Source organism: Garra rufa, chromosome 6 (genome assembly GCF_049309525.1).
Source record: "Garra rufa chromosome 6, GarRuf1.0, whole genome shotgun sequence".
NCBI classification, from domain to species: domain Eukaryota; kingdom Metazoa; phylum Chordata; class Actinopteri; order Cypriniformes; family Cyprinidae; genus Garra; species Garra rufa.
Genome location: NC_133366.1, coordinates 20,985,599 through 21,009,885, shown reverse-complemented (window position 1 = coordinate 21,009,885; position 24,287 = coordinate 20,985,599). Strand labels below are relative to the sequence as shown.

The 24,287-nt window shown below is 34.1% G+C and overlaps 1 protein-coding gene across 5 annotated transcripts in view; it reads right to left on the bottom strand.

Moving 5' to 3' along the window:
• The window catches only part of dclk2a (doublecortin-like kinase 2a), a 75,656-nt gene that overhangs the window by 5,582 nt on the left and 45,787 nt on the right, over positions 1–24,287 (bottom strand). For 2 of the 5 annotated variants that reach the window (XM_073842073.1, XM_073842075.1), the window contains exons 6-16: positions 19,955–20,049; positions 13,402–13,486; positions 12,877–12,982; positions 12,495–12,552; positions 11,217–11,336; positions 9,691–9,837; positions 9,289–9,422; positions 9,068–9,145; positions 8,846–8,942; positions 7,149–7,229; positions 5,936–6,049 (exon numbers count right to left, since the gene is read on the bottom strand). In XM_073842073.1, the coding sequence (XP_073698174.1) occupies positions 5,936–6,049; positions 7,149–7,229; positions 8,846–8,942; positions 9,068–9,145; positions 9,289–9,422; positions 9,691–9,837; positions 11,217–11,336; positions 12,495–12,552; positions 12,877–12,982; positions 13,402–13,486; positions 19,955–20,049 (1,115 nt within the window). Of the gene's footprint in view, positions 1–1,500; positions 1,514–2,998; positions 3,081–5,935; positions 6,050–7,148; positions 7,230–8,845; positions 8,943–9,067; positions 9,146–9,288; positions 9,423–9,690; positions 9,838–11,216; positions 11,337–12,494; positions 12,553–12,876; positions 12,983–13,401; positions 13,487–19,954; positions 20,050–24,287 lie in introns of all 5 variants that reach the window. The other 3 variants (XR_012355708.1, XM_073842076.1, XM_073842074.1) reach the window with 3 other exon arrangements.

Sequence of the window (24,287 nt, the reverse complement as noted above, 5' to 3'; positions counted from 1 at the left end):
TTTTATGTTTCAGAATTATGTGTCTGTGTGTTTTTAGGCAGATAACTTTCAGATTTGACATTCTAATCTAAAATATACACTACCAGTCAAAACCTTTTTTAATGTTTTTTAAAGAAGTCTCTTTTGCTCACCAAGCCTGCATTTATCTGATCCAAAGTACAGCAAAACTTTTAAAATTTTGAAATATTTGTACTATTTAAAATAATTATTATAATATTAATATTTTATTTGAATATATTTTAAAATGTAATTTATTCATGTGATTTCAAAGCTGAATTTTTAACATCCTCACTCCAGTCACATGATCCTTCAGAAATCCTTATAATATTCAACAACTGAATATAATATGAAAACAACTGAGCTGAATTTTTTATGTTTCTCTGATGAATAGAAAGTTCAGAATTTATCTGAAATAGAAATCTTTTGTAACATTATAAATGTCTTTATCATCACTTTAAACCATTTAAAGCATCCTTGCTAAATAAAAGTATTCATTTCTATAATTTATTTCCCTTAAAAAAAATATAATGACTCCAAGCTTTTGAATGGTATAGTGTATAATGCTACAAAATCTTTTTATTTCAGATAAATGCTGATCTTTAAATCTTTCTATTCATCAAAGAAATCTGAAAGAATGTGCTCAAGTGTTTCTTGAACAGCTAATCAAAATATTAGAATGATTTCTGAAGGATCATGTGACACTGAAGACTGGAGTAATGATGCTGGAAATGTAGCTTTGATCAATGGAATAAATTAACAACAGTTATTTTAAATAATAAAAATATGTACATATTTTACAGTTTTTTTTTTTTGTTTGTTTTTTTGCTGTACTTTGGATCAAATAAATGCAAGCTTGGTGACCAGTTTGACTGGTAGTGTAGTCTTATTAATATTTCTGAAATTTCTCACAATCTTGATAAACAGACCCAATAGAAAACTTTGCATTTGTACTAAAAATTAAAAACAAAAATGTCTTCAATCTTCCATTTACTGAAGAATTCATATATAAAAAAAGACAACAACAACAACAACATTCTGCTTCTCATTTACCACTCCAACTGAAGAATAACACCAAATCAATATCATCTTTTGTTTTCTGCAGAAGAAAGGCAGGCACAGGAACAACATGAGGATGAGTAAATAAAGACCAAGTTTTCATTTTCATATATCCCTTTAAGCAATAAAGCAAGTTGTTCAGATTTTTTTCTGCATTGCTGTAAGAAGAAACATGTCTACTAACATTGAAAAGTCAATACTATTGATCAAGTCACAGGTGGGAGAAGACCACCACAGTAAAAAAAAAAAAAAAAAAAAAAAAAACCTGAAAATGGCAGAGAGTGAAAAACACCACTGAAGTTCAAGACAGGATTAAAACTAGCAACTTTCTAAAATTATCATCTTCAGTGATGTTACTATCACTTTCTCCCAGTATAAGAGTGTATGTGTGTAAAAAGACAGATACGGGGAGGGAGGAGCATAGCAGTTAGTATTAGTACATACCATTGCCTTGGAGCTAGTCAAAGGATAGCAATGCCATGGGGAGAGCAGAAGCAGAGGACAGAGACTAGTCTTACTCACAGAGCACATACAGCACAAATTCATACACAACACTAACATAACCTCTAAACACTTCAGCTGAGGGACATTTCACAAGGACTACTTCAGAAACACTCAGTTTGTCTGATTAAAGCAAAATATAGCCACTTATTTCACCACATTAATCACCCTCATGTACTTCCAAACACATATGAAGCTGTTTTTGCTTATTAAAACAAGCTGTCAATTTCCAAAAAGGACAATAAGCACCATAAAACATATAAATATAGTCCATACGACTCTTCTGAAGCCATATAATAACTTTTTTTGCATCTATGTTGCAAGTCTGATGTAACGCTGTGTGATTATAGGACATGAGAGCTGATTATCAGTGCATATTAGCTTAAAGTTTAGTCTGGTAATTACAAAGTTAGTATTTCAGAACACCTAGAATATAGCAAATTAGTCTTTTTATATTTATGTTTTTGTAAAACCTGACAGACCACGGTTACTAAGGACTGTCATATCCAATAGCCATGTGACAAATCTTTAAAAATAGTTTTCTTTCAGTATATTTGGAATGACATGAGGGTCAGTAATTGGCAAAAGCTTCATTTTAGAGTGAGCTGTTTCTTTAAAATGTGACATGATAGTTTATTTTGCAAGTTCCTCAGCTGTGGACAAAACCAGTTATTAAAAAGAAAGCTGACAAATAAAAAAAAATCAAAATAACGAAATCCCCATTTTATCTAAAAGAATACATCTACATAACTAAATAAAAATGTCCAGTAAAGTATTTCATCCAAGGCAATTTATGTGCATAATTATGAATCTCTCTCTCTCTCTCTCTCTCTCTCTCTCTCTCTCTCTCTCTCTCTCTCTCGGTCATTAGATTTATTAATTCAAATTACTTCAATACTGCCAGAAGATGGCAGAGTTTCATATTCTCAAACCACTTTCTTTGAAATTTTGATGGCAATGGTCAAGGTCCTGAGGGTGAGGTTCATTTTGAGGACGTTGGCAGCTGCCACAGAATAGACTGTCTCTGGATTAGGTAACAGAGAGAGAGAGGGAGAGAGAGAAGCCATCGGATTGCAGTGTTAATATTACAAGCAGTCAGTATTGCATGCATGCCAATACAAACCTTCCAGCTAGAGCCCAGAAGGAAACAATATTCAGCAAAATGTGCAATGAAGCCATATGGCATAGAATATCACAGCAATAAAGTCATTTAAAGAGCCACCATGAACATGGAGTGGAATGAGAAGATGGAAAGACAAAAAGTGAACCAGATTATGAGGTATGGTATGATTGTTGTCTAGAATTAGTTTAGCAAGACCAGCATGTGCTAGAGTAAAAACCTAGTGAGAGTCGATAAGAGGCAGTCAGGGTGCAGAGACTGCTAGATTTTAGTACAGAACTCAAGCTCATTAAAAAGAGTTTTAGGTTTGGAGTCAAATACCCAATATCCAGGGGAAGACATCGCTTCGGGTCTTGGGAGAGCAAGGAAGGGTGTAGGTACTGCCCTGACCTTATAGTTCAAACTGTCAAATGAAATTTGCATCAATACAAATTCAGCCAGAATCCCTGCTGCTGCTGCTTTTTCAAGCAGTGTAGTGAGCAAAAGAAGACCTTAGATTTTCACAAAGCTTTAACAATGTGTTATAAAGGAAAATGATGGCATTAACAAATGCCTCCAATACAATGCTGTCAAAAATCATCACATTGTCCACTAATATAATGTTCATTCATTTTATATCTCTAGCAGAATCAATGCACATACAGTTGTGGTCAAAAGTTTACATACACCTGATTCTTAATACTGTGTTGTTACCTGTAATGATCCACAGTTGTGTTTTTTTGTTTAGTGATAGTTGTTCATGAGTCCCTTGTTTGTTCTGAACAGTTAAACTGCCTGCTGTTCTTCAGAAAAATCCTTCAGATCCCACAATTTTTTTTTTTTTTTCAGCATATTTGGTTTTTCAGGACAACTGGGGGACTCATATGCAACTATTACACAAGGTTCAAATGCTCACTGATACTTCTGAAGCAAACACAATGCATTGAAAACTTTTTAATTTAAAGATCAGGGTAAATTTAACTTATTTCGTCTTCTGGGAAACATGCAAGTATCTTCTGTAGCTTCGGAAGGGCAGTACTAAATAAAAAAATATGATATTTAGGCAAAACAAGAAAAATTTACATATCTTAATTCTGTTCAAAAGTTTCCACCCCTGACTCTTAATGCGTCGTTTTTCCTTCTAGAGCACCAGTGAGTGTTTGAACCTTATGTAATAGTTGCATATGAGTTGCTAAATTGTCATCAGTATGAAAGGCAAAGGGTTCAAATACACAAAAATTATGAAAAACCAAAGAATTTGTGGGACCTGAAGGATTCTTCTGAAGAACAGCAGGCAATTTAACTGTTCAGGACAAACAAGGGGCTCATGAACAAATAAAAAACACAGCTGTGGATCATTCAGGTATAATTCAGGTTTTACAGTATTAAGAATCAAGTGTATGTAAAACTTTGAACAGGGTAATTTTGATAAATTCAGCTATTATTTTCTCTAGTGGACTATATGTAAATATATGTATTTTATGTGAAATATCTTATTCAAGTTTGTACTAAATAAAAAATTACATTTTGCAGATTCTGCAAGGTGTGTATAAACTTTTGACCTCAACTGTATATCATAAATATTTAATTGCCACTTAGCAGTTATTTCATTTCTTAAAGGTATAGTTCACCCAAAAAAATTAAGACCTTAGTTTATCTTCAGAACACAAATTAAGATACTTTTGATCTTTTGAAATCCGAAAGCTTCCTGACAACGCAACTACCACATTCAAGGCCCAGAAAGGTAGTAAGGGCATCATTAAAATAGTCCATGAGACATCAGTGGTTCAATCGTAATGTTATCAGTCTTTGGTGTACGTTCAACAAAAGTACTACGATGCATAAAGACTGGCATGGAAGAGAGGAAACTATTAAATAAAGTTGTTATTTTTGTTTCTTTGTGTAATCTTATAGCTTCGTAAAATTAAGGTTGAACCACTGATGTCACATGGACTATTTCATTGATGTCCTTACTACCTTTCTGGACCTTGAACATTCATAAACAGAAAGCTCTCCGATTTAATCAAAAATATCTTGATTTGTGTTCGGAAGATGAACAAAGGTCTTACAGGTTCGATTCGACATGAGGGTGAATAATTATTAACAGAATTTTCCATTTTGGGTAAACTATCTCTTTCATTTCAAATATCAAAAATAAAATTTCCTTCCTGCATGATGGAATCAAGTTAAAAAAAATGAATGACAGGCAATATTCTTGATCATAACAATGTAGACAAGGTGAAGACCAGTGACAACACTGAAAACAACACATTTACAAAGACAAACACCTTAATGACAGTGAAAAGGAACTAAGACACAAGGCTGGCAGTGAGAGGTTTATGGTGCAGTGAACTGGGATGGAAATTTAATAAGACATGGGGGTGGAAATGGTTGAAAATGCTTCACCCATGTCTCCATGTCTCCCTCTGCGCTCATAAAGAAAACTCTGCCAAGCAATAAAAGAATTATGATGAGTCCTTCAGCAATTTTTTTTTTTTCAACAAGCTTGGTTCTGTATTTATCACATTTATTTATTTTCCTTTGTTAGTTTTTTTGAGCATTGAATCAATATTAGAACGATTTGTGAAGGACCATGTGACACTGAAGACTGGAGTAATGGCTGCTGAAAATTCAGCTTTGTATCACCTGAATAAATTATATTATAAAATATATTCAAAGAGAATACACTTATTTTAAGTAGTAATACTATTTCAGAATATTACGTTTTTTACTGTATTTTTACAGTTTTTTCTAAGTAAATTATATTCAATCATTGAATATAAGCATAAAAACAGCATATTAAAATATATACAAATACATAAATCTTTGGTTAGCGCTCTCTTATGGATTAAGGATAGTGGGTAGTTTTTAACCTATAGGTTTTCAAAAGTGTCATTATCACTTAAAATGAAAATGAAAATCAATTTTTTTGTTTGCGCCTGGTGTGATGTTTTCCAAAGTCATGTCCTATTTCATAGCTCTGGCATATTTGTCCTGTGCTTGCTTACAATACAATAATCTCTAATATTTCCTGAGATTTAGCAGTTATGTAAGTCATGAGCTCTGAGGGAGACAAACTGATTGATTTGATGCTGGTGTCCACAGTGGCTGTAATTTCAGTGACGGCTATGCTTCGGAATTACGTGTAATCCAAGTACTAATCATTAGGGTCCGAGAGGATGACATTGGTTATTTTTTTTAGCGTAGCATATTAACAGACGACAGCAGCTGCAGTTATGATGTGCAGACTGTTTCTCGTGTGTGAGTGTGTGTGCTTACCACAATAACAGAGACTCCAGGGGAAGTGTTGCTCTGTTTCTGCACAGAGTTAAAGTGCTTTTTGAGTTTACCTGCCACCTCCATCTTCATATTGTTTTCCATTGCAGCATCCTCCTGTTGGTTATTGAAGTGGATTAGTGGATTAGGCCAATCTTATGGCGAGCAATATATCTGTGTTCGCCAGAGCATTCAGACTAAATTGTAGGTTTCAGTTTGAAAAATAATTTGAAACAAATCAAATACAGCAAAAATGACACAAATAATGTTTTATGAGTAAGCGAGTGTGAATGAATTCTTTGTGGCCAATCATGCTACTTAACATGCAATAATGTCTAAAATACATTTTGGTGTATTATATTTTATAAATAGAAATCTGATACTTTAATGTAGCACATGCATTACAGTTTCTTGCAAAATTATTCATACCCCTTCAATTTTTTTTTATATTGCTGCCTTAAGTTAAACTGTTTAAAATTACTATTTCCCACATCAGTCTACACTCCATGCACCATAATGACAAAGCAAAAATTACTTCATTAATGTATTAAAAATAAAAACTGAAATAAGTTGCATAAGTATTCATACCCTTAACTCAGTACTGAAGCACCTTTACAGCCTCACGTCTTTTAAGGTTGTTTCCTCTTCTTCCATTAAGGGTAACGGAGACTATATGCTTCTGTGAACTCTTCCCCAGATGTGTGGCTTGATGCAATCATGTCTCTGAGCTCTAAAGCAATTTTTTTTACCTCAGGGCTTGTTTTATTGCCCTGATGTGAATTTTCAGTTGTTAGACGTTTTATTAAGATGTGTGTGCCTTTCCAAATCATACACATTAAATTCAATTTGACACAGGTTAACTTTACTCGAAGTGTAGTAACATCTACAAGCAATAAGAATGCTCCTGAGCTTAATTTGTCAACTGTCCCAGATATGAATACAGTATGAATACTTATGCAATGGAATTGTAAAAAAAAAAAATGTATATATATAAATTTGCAAAGATGTTAAAAACCTGTTTTTTGCTTTGCCATTAGATGAATGGATTGTAGACTGATGTGGGGGAAAAAGTAATTTAAAGTAGTTTAACATAAGGCAGCAACATAACAAAATGTAAAAATGAAGGGGTATGAATACTTTCGCAAGGCCCTGTATCTAACTCCACAATGGTCACAAAAAAATACATACAGCACTAAACCCATTCACACACATTTACCGTTACCCAGGGGTGAGACAGCACATCGTCCGCTGTGTATCTGGCCTCCACATTCACCTGCAGCATGTGACCAATCAACTCCTGTACAAACACAACATCATTATATTTTCAATAAAAAGATTTTTTAAACAGAGAGTTTACTACAATTTAGCCCCATGTCATCCAAAATGTGTCTTTCTTCAGTCAAAAAGAAATTAAGGTTTTTGAAGAAAACATTCCAGGATTTTCCTCCACATAGTGGACTTCAATGGGGATCAATGCACTAGTCAAGCTAGTGCAAGACGAGCATTTGTGGTTGTGTATAATTGGTTTTTACTAGATAAGTTTGTTTTGCTAGATAAGACCCTTATTCCTCGGCTGGGATTGTGCAGAGCACTTTGAAGCTGCTCTGAAACTGCAATTTGGACCTTCAACCCGTTGATCCCAATTGAAGTCCAATATATGGAGAAAAATCCTGGAATGTTTACCTCAAAAACCTTTGACCTCTGACATGAACATCTGGGATGAAATGGGTGTGATTAAATTATCAGGAAATGTTTATTCTGGAAGTGAGCTAATACTTTAAGACCAGACAAAGGAGACACTGGCCTGATTTCCTTTAAAAAGACCATTAACGTGTTAAAGAATGAAAATATTGCCATACACATTTGCATACGCAGCAAAAAATCTGTCATTCAGTGCAGAGAAAGATGTAAAAACCCAGCAGGCAAAACAGTTCTAAAGCTGGATGGGGTGGATGTGAGAGGGGGAGGATGTGAATGAGATGATATAATGATGTGAGTAGGATGAAACAGAGTAGGGTGCAGTCAGGACAGAAAATATAGCATAAAGAGTGAAGGATGTCAGGATAAATGAGTGAGAGTGAGACAGTGTGTTTTAAGAAAGCTAAAGAAATGGTTCAGCCAAAAAATTTAAAGTTGCTGCAAATTCACTCAACCTCAGGTCATACAAGATGTAGATAAGTTTGTTTCTTCATTGGAACATATTTTGAGAAATTTAGCATTACATCACTTGTTCACTAATGGATCCTCTACAGTGGATGGGCGCCATCGGAATGAGAGTCCAAACAACATAAAAACATTACAATAATCCATGCAACTCCAGTACATCAATTAATGTACTGTAAAATGTGTTTGGGACCAAAAATTTGATTTGACTCTTTGACCTGACCATGTTTTGTTACATACCTTTCTATCAAAGTTATCTGGCATTATCAAGATAAATTTGTTCTAACAGTTTAACTCTTGAGTTCTTGTCATATGTTATTACCATTTTCTAAATTATAGCGAATAAACTGTGATAATGTGAGAAATGTTGAAGGTGTCTAAATAAATTTTGGTTTGACTGTATATATCAAATATTGAAAATGCCTCAATTATGGATTTATTACAAGCACGCAGTTTTTTGCCTCACAAGACATTAACTGTGTGGATTTGCGACGTTGCATGGATTATTTGTAGATTATTCTGATGTTTTTATCAGTTGTCTGAACTCTCGTTCTGACGGCACCCATTCACTGCAGAGGATCCATTGGTGAGCAAGTGATGTAATGCTAAGTTTCTCCAAATCTGTTCCAATTATAAAGCAAACTCATCTACATCTTGGATAGCGTTTGGGTGGGCACATTTCTAGCACATTTATGTTTTAGGCAAACTATTGCATTAACTGTTGTCATAATGTCTTTGGTCTATACTCACTTTAGCAGAATCTGTGATATTGTCCCAAAAGGGTGATGGAAACTCTAAACGCCCAATAAGGATCTGGTCAAATAGATCCTCCTGCAGGTTATTCTCACTATAAAAAACAAATGCAAAGCACAAAGACACAAACAAAACATGAGCAATATGAGACTAAGCATTAGATTTAAAACACTGTAGTTTATTGACATGAAGGACTGAGCAGGTATTATCTTGTGGTACCTGCGGAAAGGTGGGAAGCCACATAGGAGGATGTAGGTAATTACTCCAGCTGCCCATATGTCCACCTTTAGCCCATAGCTGTGGCAGTGCCAGACAGGAAGACACAGTCAGTAACGTTAAGCTCCAGCATTTTGAAGGCTATTAAACAGCTGTTCGTGCTTCATAGCAATAACACTTTAGAAAAACATTAACGATATGATAAAACAATCAGTGATTCTTACCCTGACTCTGCTATGATTTCCGGAGCAACATAAGTGGGTGTTCCACAAACAGTGTACAGCGGCCCTTCAACCACTGTGGCCAAGCCAAAATCACCCAACTTTAAAGACTTTGTACCATTAGGGTACTCACACACCTACGACACACAAAATGAAAGGCAAAAGGATTATTTTTATCCACCAGGATTTACATTTTTTCTCTTGACATAAGTCATTTTCAATGTACAAAGTGCAAAGTTGTTTTCTTTACAGGTTTTGTATATTTGTACTGCTGTGAATGTTTAAAAATTCCATGAATCACAGTATTTCCAGATTTATTGTCTCTGTGGAAGGTGTGTAGGTACCTGTATAATGTATATTTAATGTCTCTTTTGTGGATTTGTTTTTCTGTGTATATGTGCGTACCAGCAGATTCTCAGGTTTGATGTCTCGATGGACGATACACATTCTGTGCAGATATTTGAGAGCTGCCGCCAGGTTATATACCATTACACTGGCATCTCTTTCAGTGTATTTTGACGAGGAGGTGATTGCATCAAACAGATCTCCACCCTGAAACACACAGATATACAAATAAAAATCAAATGATATATTAAAAATCTAAGAATTATATATGCAGTTGAGGTCAAAAGTTTACATCCCCCTTTCAGAATCTGCAAAATGTTAATTATTTTATCAAAATAAGATGGATCATACATTAGTACTGACCTGAATAAGATATTTCACATTTGAATTTGAAGATCAGGGTAAATTAAACTTATTTTGTTTTCTGGGAAACATGTAACTATGTCCTGTAGCCTCCAAAGGGCAGTGCTAAATGAAAAAAAAATGATATTTAGGCAAAATAAGAAAAATGTACACATCTCCATTCTGTTCAAAAGCTTTCACCCCCCAGCTCTTAACGCATTGTTTTTCCTTCTGAGCGTTTGCAGCTTCTGTAATAGTTGCATATGAGTCCCTCAGTTGTCCTCAGTGTGAAAAGATTGATCTCAAAATCATACAGTCATTGTTGGAAAGGGTTCAAATACACAAAAATGCTGGAAAACTAAAAAATTGTGGGACCTGAATGACAGAACAGCAGTCAGTTTAATTGTTCAGGACAAACAAGGGACTCATGAACAACTATCACTATCACTATCACAAAAAAAAAAAAAAAAAAAAAAAAAATACAACAGATGTGAATCATTCCGGTAACAACAGAGTATTAAAAATCAAGGGGGTGTAAACTTTTGAATGGGGTCATTTTTATAAATTCAACTATTATTTTCTCTTATGGACTTTAGCCAAGCATTCACATAATGTATCTCATAACGTTGTAATTTCAGTTACATCTGATCAAATGCACATTAATATTCCTCAGCTTGGGCTAAACACATCATTTTTGTTTGGTCGGAAGTTGGAACAGCAGCTACGCTAATTATTTCTTTGTTTCTCTGTCTCTGCCACGGGATTTCCATCCCGTGGTTACTAGGGTTTACACAAGATTCAGCCCGGATTCAGAAGAAGAGATGATGCCAACCCCTCAGAGGACCGCAGATGATGCCAGCCTTGAAACAACATACAGCACTACATAATTTTCCTACAAGTCGATTACAGCACATAACCATTGCAATTAGTGTTCATCATCTGTTTGATTACACAGTTACTGATTTTAATATTTATATCATATGTACATCGACTCAACATACAGTATTCACCACTAATAAGCTACTAAATATATTGTAGTAGCCTAAAACTTTTGTACAGCTGCTCTGCAACAATTTGTATTGTAAAAAGCGCTATACAAATAAACTTGAATTGAATTGAATTGAACTATGTGTAAACATTTTATGTGAAATATCTTATTCAGGTCAGTACTAAATAAACAAAAACATGCATGCAGACTGTATAGACCGTATCAGACCATATAAGAGGCGACTAACAAACAGTACCTTCACAAGTTCCATGACTAGATAGAGATCAGTGGGTGTATCCACCTCCTCAATCAGCATGATGATATTAGGATGCTTAACACGCCTCAACACCGCCACCTCGTTCTCGATCAGGTGCTCCTGTGTGTTCAAAACATGTGTCACAGCAAATTCCCAACCGTACATCAACTCTTAGCGTTCTTTTGTCTTTAGCTGCCGAGGCACAAATCTGCATGAATTCCTGAGGTTTGCTCTTGCAGGAAACCAGGCAAACAGGAAACTAACTTCCTCGGTTAAAGCACAGCCTGAAATTAGATCATGAGACATTGGCCAGCAATATAACTGCTGTGTACATATCATTCATACATGGCCAAAAGTATGTGAACACCCCTTCTAAATAACAGGTCTTGCTATTCCAGTCAAAAGAAATCTAAATTTTGCAGTATACAATGACATTACAACTTTGTTGCAACAGTTTAGGGAGGAACTTTACCACTGAAACCCTTGGGCATAAAGGGAGATCCATAAAGAAATTATTTATTGAGTTCGGTATAGAAGAACTACTGGTCTGCAGAAAATTTTTTCAAAAGGATGGTTCACCTAAAAATAAAAATTCTGTCATGAATTACTCACCCTCATGTCGTTCCAAAGCCGTAAGACCTTTGTTTATCATCAGAACACAAATGAAGATATTTTTGATGAAATCCGAGAGCTTTCTAACCCTAAGAAGAATTGCTGAATAAAGTCACACAAAAAATATTCTCATAGCTTTGTGAAATTACGGTTGAACCATTGATGTCACATGGACTAATTTACAGATGTCCTTGCTATGTTTCTGGGTCTGGGAACATGTCAGTCAGCTCTTGGATTTCATTAAAAATATCTTCATTTGTGTTCTGAAGATGAACAAAGGTTTAGAGTAATTAAATTACTTTTTGGGTGAACTATACTTTAAATGCCATTGAACATCTTTAGAATAAATTGGGTCTTATCTGTTGACCAACGTTCTCCTATGACTTGCAGAAATGGCTGCATACTGGATAAATGGCAACACATAAAATATAATCTTATTAAATTAAATGGACCAAAAATTGCACAGGCCACTAAGGTGTAAATAATTCACAGTGCAATAACCCAACCTTGCAACCAGTGCTCAAAACTCATAAACAGCTAATTGCATTGTCGTAAGGACAAAATATATGTATTATCAATAAAAAACTATGCAAAATACAGTTTCATGGCTTGTATTTTCTCAATTCACTCTTTCCATTGGCTGGTGTCACAAAAAGTCCAACTCACTTTGCCTCTGCATTTGTTTTTATCGATGATCTTCAGTGCAAACTCCTTTCCAGTGGATCTGTGGAAAGAAACAGAGCAACAGACTTCATCTCAGAGAGCTTAATGAAGGTCTGTTTTGAGTGCATTCAGAGCCTCAGGAACCAATTTATAAGCTGGATGTCCTTTCAGTGCACTAGAGATCTTCCTTTGAACATTTTAGTCTAAAAATAGAAACAGGAAAACTGAATCTAGATGCAGAGATCGTGACAATAACAAACTTAGAAGGCAGAACAAACTAAATTCAACAATTTAATTGACTCCGAAAAGCCATTTTAACTTTTTCTGACAGAACATAACAGAAAAAAAACATCTTAAAGTCTTTTGCAACTAGTCATTTTCATACCTTTCGACACACTCCTTCACCACAGCGAAGTTCCCATCACCTATAACTTTGCCAATTTTGTACTTGTCCAAAATAGTGGAAGCAGTAAGGTTCCTGTTTCCATTAACTAAAAGGAAGAAACCAACACATTAGACATATCAGACTGTAACAACATCATTTTCAGGAGAAAACAATATTGAAGGGATGTTTTGCAAAACCCTCCAAAAACAGATTAGCCCCAATATCCGCATCCAGCAGTTTGAATTTGGTTAGTGCACTATGCAGACAAATAGCTGAAGGTCATTGTGACTCATGCACTGCTGAGCAGGGACGTTTGCTCATACACTGCCACCACAGTGTGTGAAAGTGTGGGAGAGTGTGTGTGGTGTCTGAGCAAATGTGGCACAGAGTGGCATGTGTCAGCACTTTTACCGCCAAACCTTGTCATGCCCCTGAAATGCCCTTTGGGGACTTCTGGACTTGAAACGGAACAAGATCTAAGGTGAGTGAGTGCATGACAGTGATTCATAGCGGGTGGACGTTTACCTTCAGGGCTCACACTGTTGTTGTGTTGTTGAGAAGTCTCAGAGGAGCCATTCACATTGGTTGCAGAGGAGTGATGTGCTGGAATCTGCAAACAGACATAAAATAAGTCACAAAAACCTAAAACATTTAAAACTATTTAGAAGCACCATAGATGTTTTATTTATATACTACAGTGATAGGGCTGGGCGATATATATATAAAAAAGTTATTTATGCAGTTTATCTTAAAGGTATTAAGAAAGTATTTTTAACATCAAACGAACCATTAAAGGGATAGCTCATCCAAAAATTAAAATTAATTACTCACCCTTATGTGCAAACTTACGACAGTGTTTTAGTGCCACGTAAAAAAAAAAAAAAAAACTAATTACGAGAATCTTAATATTTTTGCGAATAATGTTGAAATTACGAGGATAAAGTTGAAATATTTAGAGAATAAAGTCAAAATTACAGGAATAAAGTCAAAATATTTCGAGAATAAAGTTTAAATATTTCAAAAATAAAGTCGAAATGTTTAGAAAACAGTCCAAATTACGAGAATAAAGTCCAAATAATGTGAATAAAGTTAAAGTGTTTCAAGAATAAAGTCAAAATGTTCAGAGAATAAAATCAAAATATTTCTACAACGAAGACGAATTGACAAGAATGTAGTCAATATATTTGACAATGAAGTCAAAATTATGAGAATAAAGTTGAAGTGTTTCAAGAATAAAGTTAAAATGTTTAGAGAATAAAGTCAAAATATTTCGAGAACAAAGTCAAAATTACATGAATAAAGTCAAAATTATAAGAATAAAGTCAAAATTACAAAAATAAAGTTAGTGTTTCGAGAATAAAGTCAAAATGTTTAGGGAATGAAATCAAAATATTTCGAGAACAAAGTTGAAATTATGAGAATAAAGTCAAAATATTTGGAAAAAAATAAATGTTTGAGTATAAAGTCAAAATTACAAGAATAAAGTCAAAATATTTCGAGAATAAAGTTTAAATATTTCAAAAATAAAGTCGAAATGTTTCGAAAATAGTCAAAATTACGAGAATAAAGTCGAAATCACATGAATAAAGTCAAAATGATAAAATAAAGTTAAAATAACGGGAATAAAGTTGAAGTGTTTCAAGAATAAAGTTAAAATGTTTAGAGAAAAGTCAAAATATTTTGAGAATAAAGTTGAAATTACAAGAATAAAGTCAAAATATTTTGACAATAAAGTCAAAATTATGAGAATAAAGTTGAAGTGTTTCGAGAATAAAGTCAAAATGTTTAGAAAATAAAGTCAAAATATTTCGAGAACAAAGTCAAAATTACATGAATAAAGTCAAAATTATAAGAATAAAGTCAAAATTACAAAAATAAAGTTAATGTTTCGAGAATAAAGTCAAAATGTTTAGGGAATGAAGTCAAAATATTTCGAGAACAAAGTTGAAATTATGAGAATAAAGTCAAAATATTTGAAAAAAAAAATGTTTGAGTATAAAGTCAAAATTACAAAAATAGTCAAAATATTTCAACGATAAAGATATTTTGGATGAAATCTGAGAGATTCCTGACCCTGCATAGACAGCAATGCAACTACCATGTTTAAAGCCTAGAAAGGTAGTAAGGACATTGTTAAAATAGTCCATGTGGTGGTTCAACCTTAATGTTATGAAGCTACGAGAATACTTTTTGTGTGCAAAGAAAACAAAAAAAACGACGTTACTCAACAATTTCAACTAGAAACATCATAACATTACAGTTAAATGACTGATGTCACATGGACTATTTTAATGATGTTCTTACTACCTTTCTGGGCCTTGAATGTGTCAGTTGTGCTGTTGTCTATGCAGGGTCAGAAAGCTCATGGATTTGATCAATTATATCTTAATTTGTGTTCCAAAGATAAACGTGTTTGGAACGACATGTGGGAGAGTAATTAATGACAGAATTATAAATAACAAATAAAAGTTAATTAAAGGCAATATGATATTTATCACCAAATCATTAATGTCTGCTATACTGCCCAACCCTAGTGCAAAGAAAAGCAATCTTATACTATATATAGTAGCAAATAGCAAATATGCGGTTATACTAAACCTTCAATATAAAAGCATATTATAAAGCATATTATTTTTAATCAATAACATACTGCCATCTGACACTAAGCGTCATCCTTAGTGAAATAAATGGCTGATGAGAAGACAAAAAGAGCTGTCTGTGACTGAGACACACACATACAAAAAAATGAACCTTGTCTAGATCTAAAATGGTCTGGCAAATAAGTATGGTTAAAAAGCCTGCATGTTATCTAGATTCAGCAGCCATGTAAGAATTAAACTGACGTGACAGTGACATGTGAGAGAAGACTAAGTAAGCCAATGGAGACAAATACTGGCAGCATCCTGGTTAAAGCTGGTTTAATAGAGGCCACAGGATTCTTCTAGGTACACAAGTAACAGTTGGGTATTTATTGCAGTTTTGAAGGATTCAAATTCTCAGATGCAAAGCTGATTGAAATAAAAAGGCAAATACTATGCCTTTAAATTGACTGATACCAACATGCAATAATTTGTGACCCTGGGCCACATAACTAGTTAAATTGAGATTTATACATCATCTGAATAAAAAAGCTTTCCATTGATGTATAAACAATATTTGGTTGAGATACAATTATTTGAAAATCTGCAATCTGAGGATGCAAAAAAATCTAAATATTGAGAAAATTGCCTTTAAAGTTGTCTAAATTAAGTTCTTAGCAATGTATATTACTAATCAAAATTATTTTTTTTATATATTTACAATAGGAAATTTACAAAATATCTAAATGGAACATGATCTTTACTTCATATCCTAATGATTTTGGCATAAAAGAAAAATTGATAATTATGACCCATACAATGTATTGTTGGCTATTGCTACAAATATACCTGTGCTACTTAAGACTTAAGTTCTGTGGCTCAGGGTCACATTTCTATAAGATCCCAACTAAAAACTTGAATACCCAGAAGAAACTGCAGCTCATTTGAATGCTGCTACAAAAGGCAGAGTTTCATAATACCTGTACAGAGAGACGGAGGGGGACTCCCATCCGCTTGTTGCAACTAAACTAAAGGCAAGTGGGAAGATATTTATGTAACCACAACGTTGGCGCGTTTGCTCTAATCTAAAATTTGCTCAGGAACAATATGCAAAGAACCAGCCTGACAAGCAATTTTCCATCAAACCAGTCATCCAACCATACATCGAGTATAGAAACACAAAAGAATACTATTCATAATAGACATTCACAGATTTCTGAAAACAGAATATTTCTCAATTTGCACAGACACTGGGTTTATATAGTTTGATAGACTTAATAAAATGTAATATAATATTTTACTTAACTAGCATTTAACTTCATTTCAGATTTTAGTCTCAGAGATCATATTAGAGTTCCTTAGGAAAAATGCTCAAAAATACAGAAAAAAAGTTATATTATGAAATATGATTGCAGTTTTCTATTTTAATATATTTTAAAATATTATTTATTTCTGTGATGCAAAACGGAATTTTCATCAGCCATCACTGCAGTCTTCATTGTCACACAATCCTATAGAAATCATTCTAATATGCTGATTTATTGCAATCTTGGAAACAGTTGTGGTGCTTAATATTTTTTGGAACCTGTGATACTTTTTTTAGGATTCTTTAATAAATAAAAAATGAAAAAGAACAGCATTTATTCAAAATATAAATATTTTCAAACAATATAAGTCTTTTCTATCACTTTTTATCATTTTAACACATCCTTGGTGAAAAAAAGTATTAATTTCTTTCAAGCAAAGAAAGAAAGAAAAAATGACTGACCCCAAACTTTAAACAGTAGTGCAGGGCTATTCAATTAGATCCATTTGAGGGCCGGATTATTGAACTGGAAATTTGAAGCGGGCCAAGGGGATGGGGGCCATCCCGATCTTTTTCTAGGGGGCCTATATAATTACATTGAAATGCATATTCACTAAAATGAACTAATATTACCAACACCAACATCTATAAAAGGTTAAGGTGCTGTCTGTCAATCAATTAAAAAAAATCACACATTTTTTTGTAATTAATCATGAATAATCGCATATTTACAATGAACCTCCAAATTAAGGTAGAAACAATAAAGTATTTTTAAATATGTGTTTAATAGCATCTTTTTACCAAGTAGCCTATTATTAATGAATTATTGATATCAATATTGCTACTGGTGTCTCTATTAAATGAATTTTCTCTCAGTTTTACATATTAATTATGTCCATTCAACATTACAATAGAATTGAAAGCCCAACATTTAATAGGCTCTGAAATATATAACAGCTTTTAATTTAGGTGATTTTAAAACAATCTTCACATAAATTATAAATTGTATGCATAAAATATACAGATTATTATTGCCATATACTGGTTATAATCGTTATTTTATGTTTTTAATTTTACATAAGTGTTTGTTTACCACAAAGTATATTTTGGCCATCAAAATAACATTCAAATTGGATCATAAGAGCTTTAAAGTGCTGAAAATGGTTGTGCAAAATGCTTGAAAGTCATTGAAAAGTGCTTGAATTTCTCTCTCAAAAGGTTGTACAAACCCTGAAATGAATACAGTAATAACATTCGACTTTGCTTAAGTTGGTGTGACTTCTGGTTGTCTGACATAGCCTACATCAGCGCTGTTAATAACAGAATTCTGAGCAGAATTTGAATGATTCTCACTGATCTTTCAGCAACCTTAATTCATTCTGGGCAAATTCAAACGCTTTTCACTGGATCTCGCAGCACTGTGCAGTAACAGTGTCGCGAAATCAACTTTGGTTCCAGAGGCTGTTCTGAGCTTGGACAAGTTGCGGTCCGAGCTGATAAACGGTCCGCGCTGCGCAGCTCAAACATGGCGCGCTTTGGTTTCTCTTTCGCTTCGTTTGCCGTTTAATGTTTCTCATATGAAACAGAAATAGCAGCGCTTATGAGTTGAATAACGCAGTGGTCGCGCCAGTGCGACCGCTCACAAAATTTAGTCGCACTGGCAGAAAAAATGGGACAATTTGGTCGCAGTCTGGAGCCCTACAAGCGCTTGTCAAATCTGCCGTCTATTGATGTTGCGATCTCCGGTAGATTGTTGTTGTTCTTGGCTCTCTTGCTTTTCTTTTTTGGCTGGCCCGCCACCTAGTGGACAAACTAATTCAAGCCACCTGCTGCTCCCTCGGGCCGGACGAAGATGATTGGCGGGCCCGCGGGCCGCCAATTGAATAGCCCTGCAGTAGTGAGTATATTTACAAAGGATTTCTATTTAAAATAAATGCTGTTCTTTTTAACATTTTATTCATCAAAGGATCCTCAAAAAAGTATCACAGGTTTCAAAAAAACAAACAAATATTAAGCAGCACAATGGTTTTCAACATTAATAATAAATCAGCATATTAGAACGATTTCTGAAGGATCATTTGACACTAAAGACAGGAGTAATGGCTGATGAAAATTCAGCTTTGCATAGTAAGAATAAATTCTATTTTAAAGAATATTAAACTAGAAAACCACTACATTAAATTCCAATAATATTTCATAATATTACTGTTTTTTCTATTTTTAATCAAATAAAGCAGCTTTGATGAGCATAAAAGACATCAAAAACATTCAAAATCTTACTGATGCTAAACTTTTGAATGCAAGTGTACAAGAGATTAAATTACTATGTTTAACATTGGCCAAATAATGTCATATTTATTCATTTAAATTCCAAATGTCAGAATTTTGATTCCAGAATCAATAGCGTGGCAAATCTAAGCATAATATGTGGCACATCGAGATCTCTTCTGAAATCCATGATGTATTGATCTCTCTCTCGAAGATGTTTTTTTCTATAAGTTGACTTAGTGAGTGTTTCCAAAATAACTCAATATTCACTATTAAATCTACCACTAAATCCACTCTAAAAAGCGTCTCCTTGCCAAGCAGTTTCTCCTTGGTGCTTTCAAGAGGCTTTAAAGATAGCAGCCGTACGGCAAGAAGCTTACTGTCTAATAGACAGGTCAGTTAAGCAGATTATCACCAGGAGTTCTCGAGGCTATGATCATGCTTGACTTTGACCTCAGGTTTAATTACAGATCTGCAGTCAGATCTCAGCAAGATCTCAATGCCTAGACTCACGATGCTTCCAAGAATAGGAGTGATTAGGCCTATCAGAGAGGATTTTCTGCTACAAGTGCTGTTGAGGACTTCAATGTCCTTACAAGATAATTCTGAAACAATACTGATACTACACAACCACTATACAGACAACCACTTAGGGAAAAAGTAAAGTTAGCATACGATTATAAAGTGTCATCACTCTAACCTGAAGAAATTTCAGGGTTTTGCGATGCAGTAATTTAAGGAGTCTCACCAAACTCTTTATCATGAGCGAGAGTGTTATGATATTGTCATTCACGAGTCAGCATCCCGAAGCCTGATCTTATTTTTTGACTTGATGAAGAAATAATCTATTCTAAAAGTCGCCATGTTTTCCCAGTAAACTGATTAGCAGCACAGTGGAAGCTTGTTGCCATGCCAACCGGTTTACCTTGAAGTTGCGCATACTGCGGGGGCTGGTCGGGGAGGAACTGGAGGATTTGGCGGATTTGGGGGTAGTGATTTGGCTGTTCGGTATTCCATTTACTGAGGAGTGTAACAGGAAGAGGGAGGAAGACAGAGAACAGAGGAAAAAAAAAATAAACACACAATGTTACTTTCTACACTGCTTATTTTATGCTACACATGCATTGTCATAGACATCATATTAGTAATAGTGTTGAATACATTTTCTTACATTACCTACATAATGTCAGCTGGTCATGTGATATCAACATGGTGGCTACCTTGAGTAGGTACCTGTATTACACTTAAATGTGACCCTGGACCACAAAACCAGTCAAAGGTTACATTTTACAAAACTGAGATGTATACATCATATGAAAGCTGAATAAATAAGCTTTCTATTGATGTATGGTTTGTTAGGATAGGACAATATTTGGTCGAGATACTTCTATTTGAAAATCTGGAATCTGAGGGTGCAAAAAAATCAAAATGCTGAGAAAATCACCTTTAAAGTTCTCCAAATTAAGTTCTTAACAATGCATATTACTAATAAAAAAATACATTTTGATATAATTATAGTAGGAATTTTACAAAAAATCTTCATGGAACATGATCTTTACTTAATTTCCTAATGATTTTTGGCATAAAAAAATCAATAATTTTGACCCATACAATGTATTTTTGGCTATTGCTACAAATATACCCCAGCGACTTAAGACTGGTTTTGTGGTCCAGGGTCACAAATGAGTAGTTCACTTTCAGAACAAGAATTTACAGATAATGTACTCACCCCCTTGTCATCCAAGATGTTCATGTCTTTCTTCAGTTGTAGGGAAATTATGTTTTTTGAGTGAACATTTCAGGATTTCTCTCCATATAATGGACTTCTATGGTGCCCCCGAGTTTGAACTGCCAAAATGCAGTTTAAATGCAGCTTCAAAGGGCTCTAAACGATCACAGCCGAGGAAAGAAGGCTCTTATCTAGCAAAACGATGGGTTAATTTTCATTTTTAGTCTAGCAAGATGTCTAGCAAGATGAGCACTCGAGATTAAAAAGTATATAAGTTTCCTTATGACTGAAGAAAGAAAGACATGAACATCTTGGATGACAAGGGGGTGAGTACATTATCTGTAAATTTTTGTTCTGAAAGTGAACTACTCCTTTAAGGGCAGACACTGCAGGTAAAAATACTGTTTTTTCATGCACCTGCCAAGTTTGAGATTTTGGGCTTTTTGGTTTTTCATAAAGTGTTTTTTCAGACTAGTGGAAAGAAAACATCCGAAAGACAGTGTTAAGTGTTTCTTTTATAGCACTTTATCTATTTGTGTCAATAGATTTCAATTACAATACATATTTTTAAAGGCCGTTTTCTCAAAAAGAGTTTTTTTCTCCTACACTAAGCCATAAATGTTCACTTCAGTAGCGCTTACACACACCAAACTTTACATTTTTATTCTTTGTTCACATTGGATTTGTTCATATTTAATTTGCTTGATTTTATACATCATTTTATTCCCCAAAAAACAGTTTTCTGCCTGTTCTAATTATTTTCTGAATTATGGAGTGACAAAATGAGATTTGACTCTAATATTTCAAAAAAATTAAACAAGAATTTTGAAACTGTCTATAAAATCTATAAATGTAGTTCGAAATGGATTAGCAAAAATCAGATTCCGTGTAGTTTGTTGCCTTTTAGACTATTCAAATATGATCAGATTTCAATCAGATTTGCACAAAAATCGGATTTGAGCTGACAGTCAGAATGGGGCTTATATGAATTCCCAGTCTTCTAATATCATATAATTCTCCTCATACATTGTAACAATCAAATATTATTTGTGCAATTTTTATGTGATTATATACAGGCATAAGCAGTGTTGGGGGTTACTTTTTTTCAAGTAACAAGTAACACATTACTTTCTATCTAAGTTACTTTTTCAAATAGTATGGCAAGTTACTTTGTTTTCCCTTCTCCTGTCTCTGTGTTGAGAGAAAATGGGAGTGATGTGCAGAGGCAGATGTCATTTCTTCAGCCTGAGGCTTATTAATTTCATTTTTGGTATGAAAGGCCTTTACAGGTGCCAAAAATGTAACCTTTGGGGGTTTGTTATTAAAAAACAAATTAGCAAGCTGGGCCCAGATTACAAAAAGTAATGTAAAAGCAGCATAACACAATGCATTACTTTGCATAAAAAGTAACTAAGTAGCACAATTAGTTACTTTTTTTGTTGAGTAACGCAATATAGTAACTGGTAGTAAATTCTTAAATTAAAAGTAAAATCTTAAATTAAGATGTAGTTACTAGATAAGCAAAAGGACATAAGATATTTAGTCTTTTTATTAAGTAAACTTAATTTATTTTTCCCTCCTGGAAAGAAGTCAAATTATCTGCCAGTGGGGTGAGTAAAATATTCTTAAATCAAGAGTATTTTATTGACCGCATTGGCAGATAATTTTACTTATTTTAAGGAAATAAATATCTAATGTAATTTTGCTTATCTGGTGCATGCATCTTAATTAAAGAATTTTTTGATATTTTGACTAGAAACAAGACAAAAATACTAAGATAAGACTTTTTGCAGTGCACGAAGCTATCAAATGGCTTCAGAAGACTTGGTTTGCAGTGCATGAGTCAATCAACTACATTTATTTTATGGTGCTTTGTTTGCTTTTGTAAATTGACAGCACATGGTCATCATTCACTTTCATTGTTTGGACTAAAAAAGTGCTTATATAAACAATAACAGAATTGTACATTTTGGCTGAACTATGCAGAACAAGGCATCTAGGGGGCCTCAAGATGAATTAAAAAAAAAATTAATGTATAATGTTTTTTTTTTTTTCATAACATACATAATAATTTATACAATTTTAATAATTTGTTATTTTTAGACCTGGAAAAATGCCAGCTGCATTTTTATAATGTATACATATTTCCTAAAATATTTTACTAATAGAAACTCCTTAATCCTTATTTTTAATCACAAACAACTGAACATTTTTTTAAACAATTATTTTAGTTGCTTATTTTAATATATGGACTCAAATAGCTTGTGTAACCTTGTCTTTACAGCTGATATACCAAAGAAAACCCGTTAATAATTTAGGTTATTTAAAAAATCCACATTGTTTTATACACATTTTGGTCTTTAGGAGGGCGTCATTATTTCGACGACGTTAAATGGTTGCACCCTGTGAGCTACTGGTGCTACCTGTTGCTATTTTTACCGCAACACAACTCGGAAACTAAAATACTGATACATTGACCACAGCTACTGAAAGAGCTTACAAGTGGCGATGGATGTAAGAGTAGGCTTAAACCAAATGCCGTACCATCGTTTTTTTCTCACAAGGCGCCTAAACGACCCCCAGATACCGAGTGAAATCCATACTAAGAATCTCCAAGCAACAGCATGTTTACATTCTGCCAGGATGGCATCTAGCGTTTCATGTCTCTGCCATTTGTAAGCTCTTTCAGTAGGTCTACTAAAAGACTCAAAGGCATCAGGGCTAAAGTGGAGAGAACAAAGACGCAGGTCTTTACAAAGTTTTATTCATCCACAGGCATTTCCCATTCTTCTCTTCTTATCACTAGGAAAGCAGTGAAGATTTACATTGCTTTTCTTGTTGCCCTTTGACTGAAAATTACAACCAAAAGCCGCACAATGTGGCATCGTATCAGTATTTTATTTTCCGAGTTGTGTTATGGTAAAAAATAGCAACAGGTAGCACCAGTAGTCCAACCATTTCACATAATCAAATAATGGCACCCCCACAGTCCAAAATACATATATAACGATGTGGATTTTTTAAATAACGTAAATCTTTTATGGGTTTTCCACTGTATATTTCAGGGTTCCCTTTAAATTGGTAAACAAAAAAAACAAAAAAACAGCATCTGAACTGAACTACCTCTCAGAAAATGTGCACAACTACATATGCGTGTACAGCATAAGTCTCCTTGGCCCTGAATAAGTCTCTTAACACACAGACACAACAAGGATCATGTGCACCACTCACCTGAAGCCAAATCCACAAGGCTAAACCATAGAATTAGATGGCCAAGATGTTTGTAAAAAGGCCACTTTAAAATAGTGTTATTAAACATAAAACACAGTTTAATAGATCATGTCACCCATATAAATACAGTAGTGGTAGTAGAAGAATTAGCAACAAAAAAAAAACATTATGCACTTTATGGAGTGCATCCCAAGTGCGTCAGAATCCACAGGAAGCACGGATTTGCAGAAAAGCTGCTCTTGGCATTTCCTGCTGAGTTTGTCGATAGAGGCATGAGCAGATTTCTCTCCAGGCATGC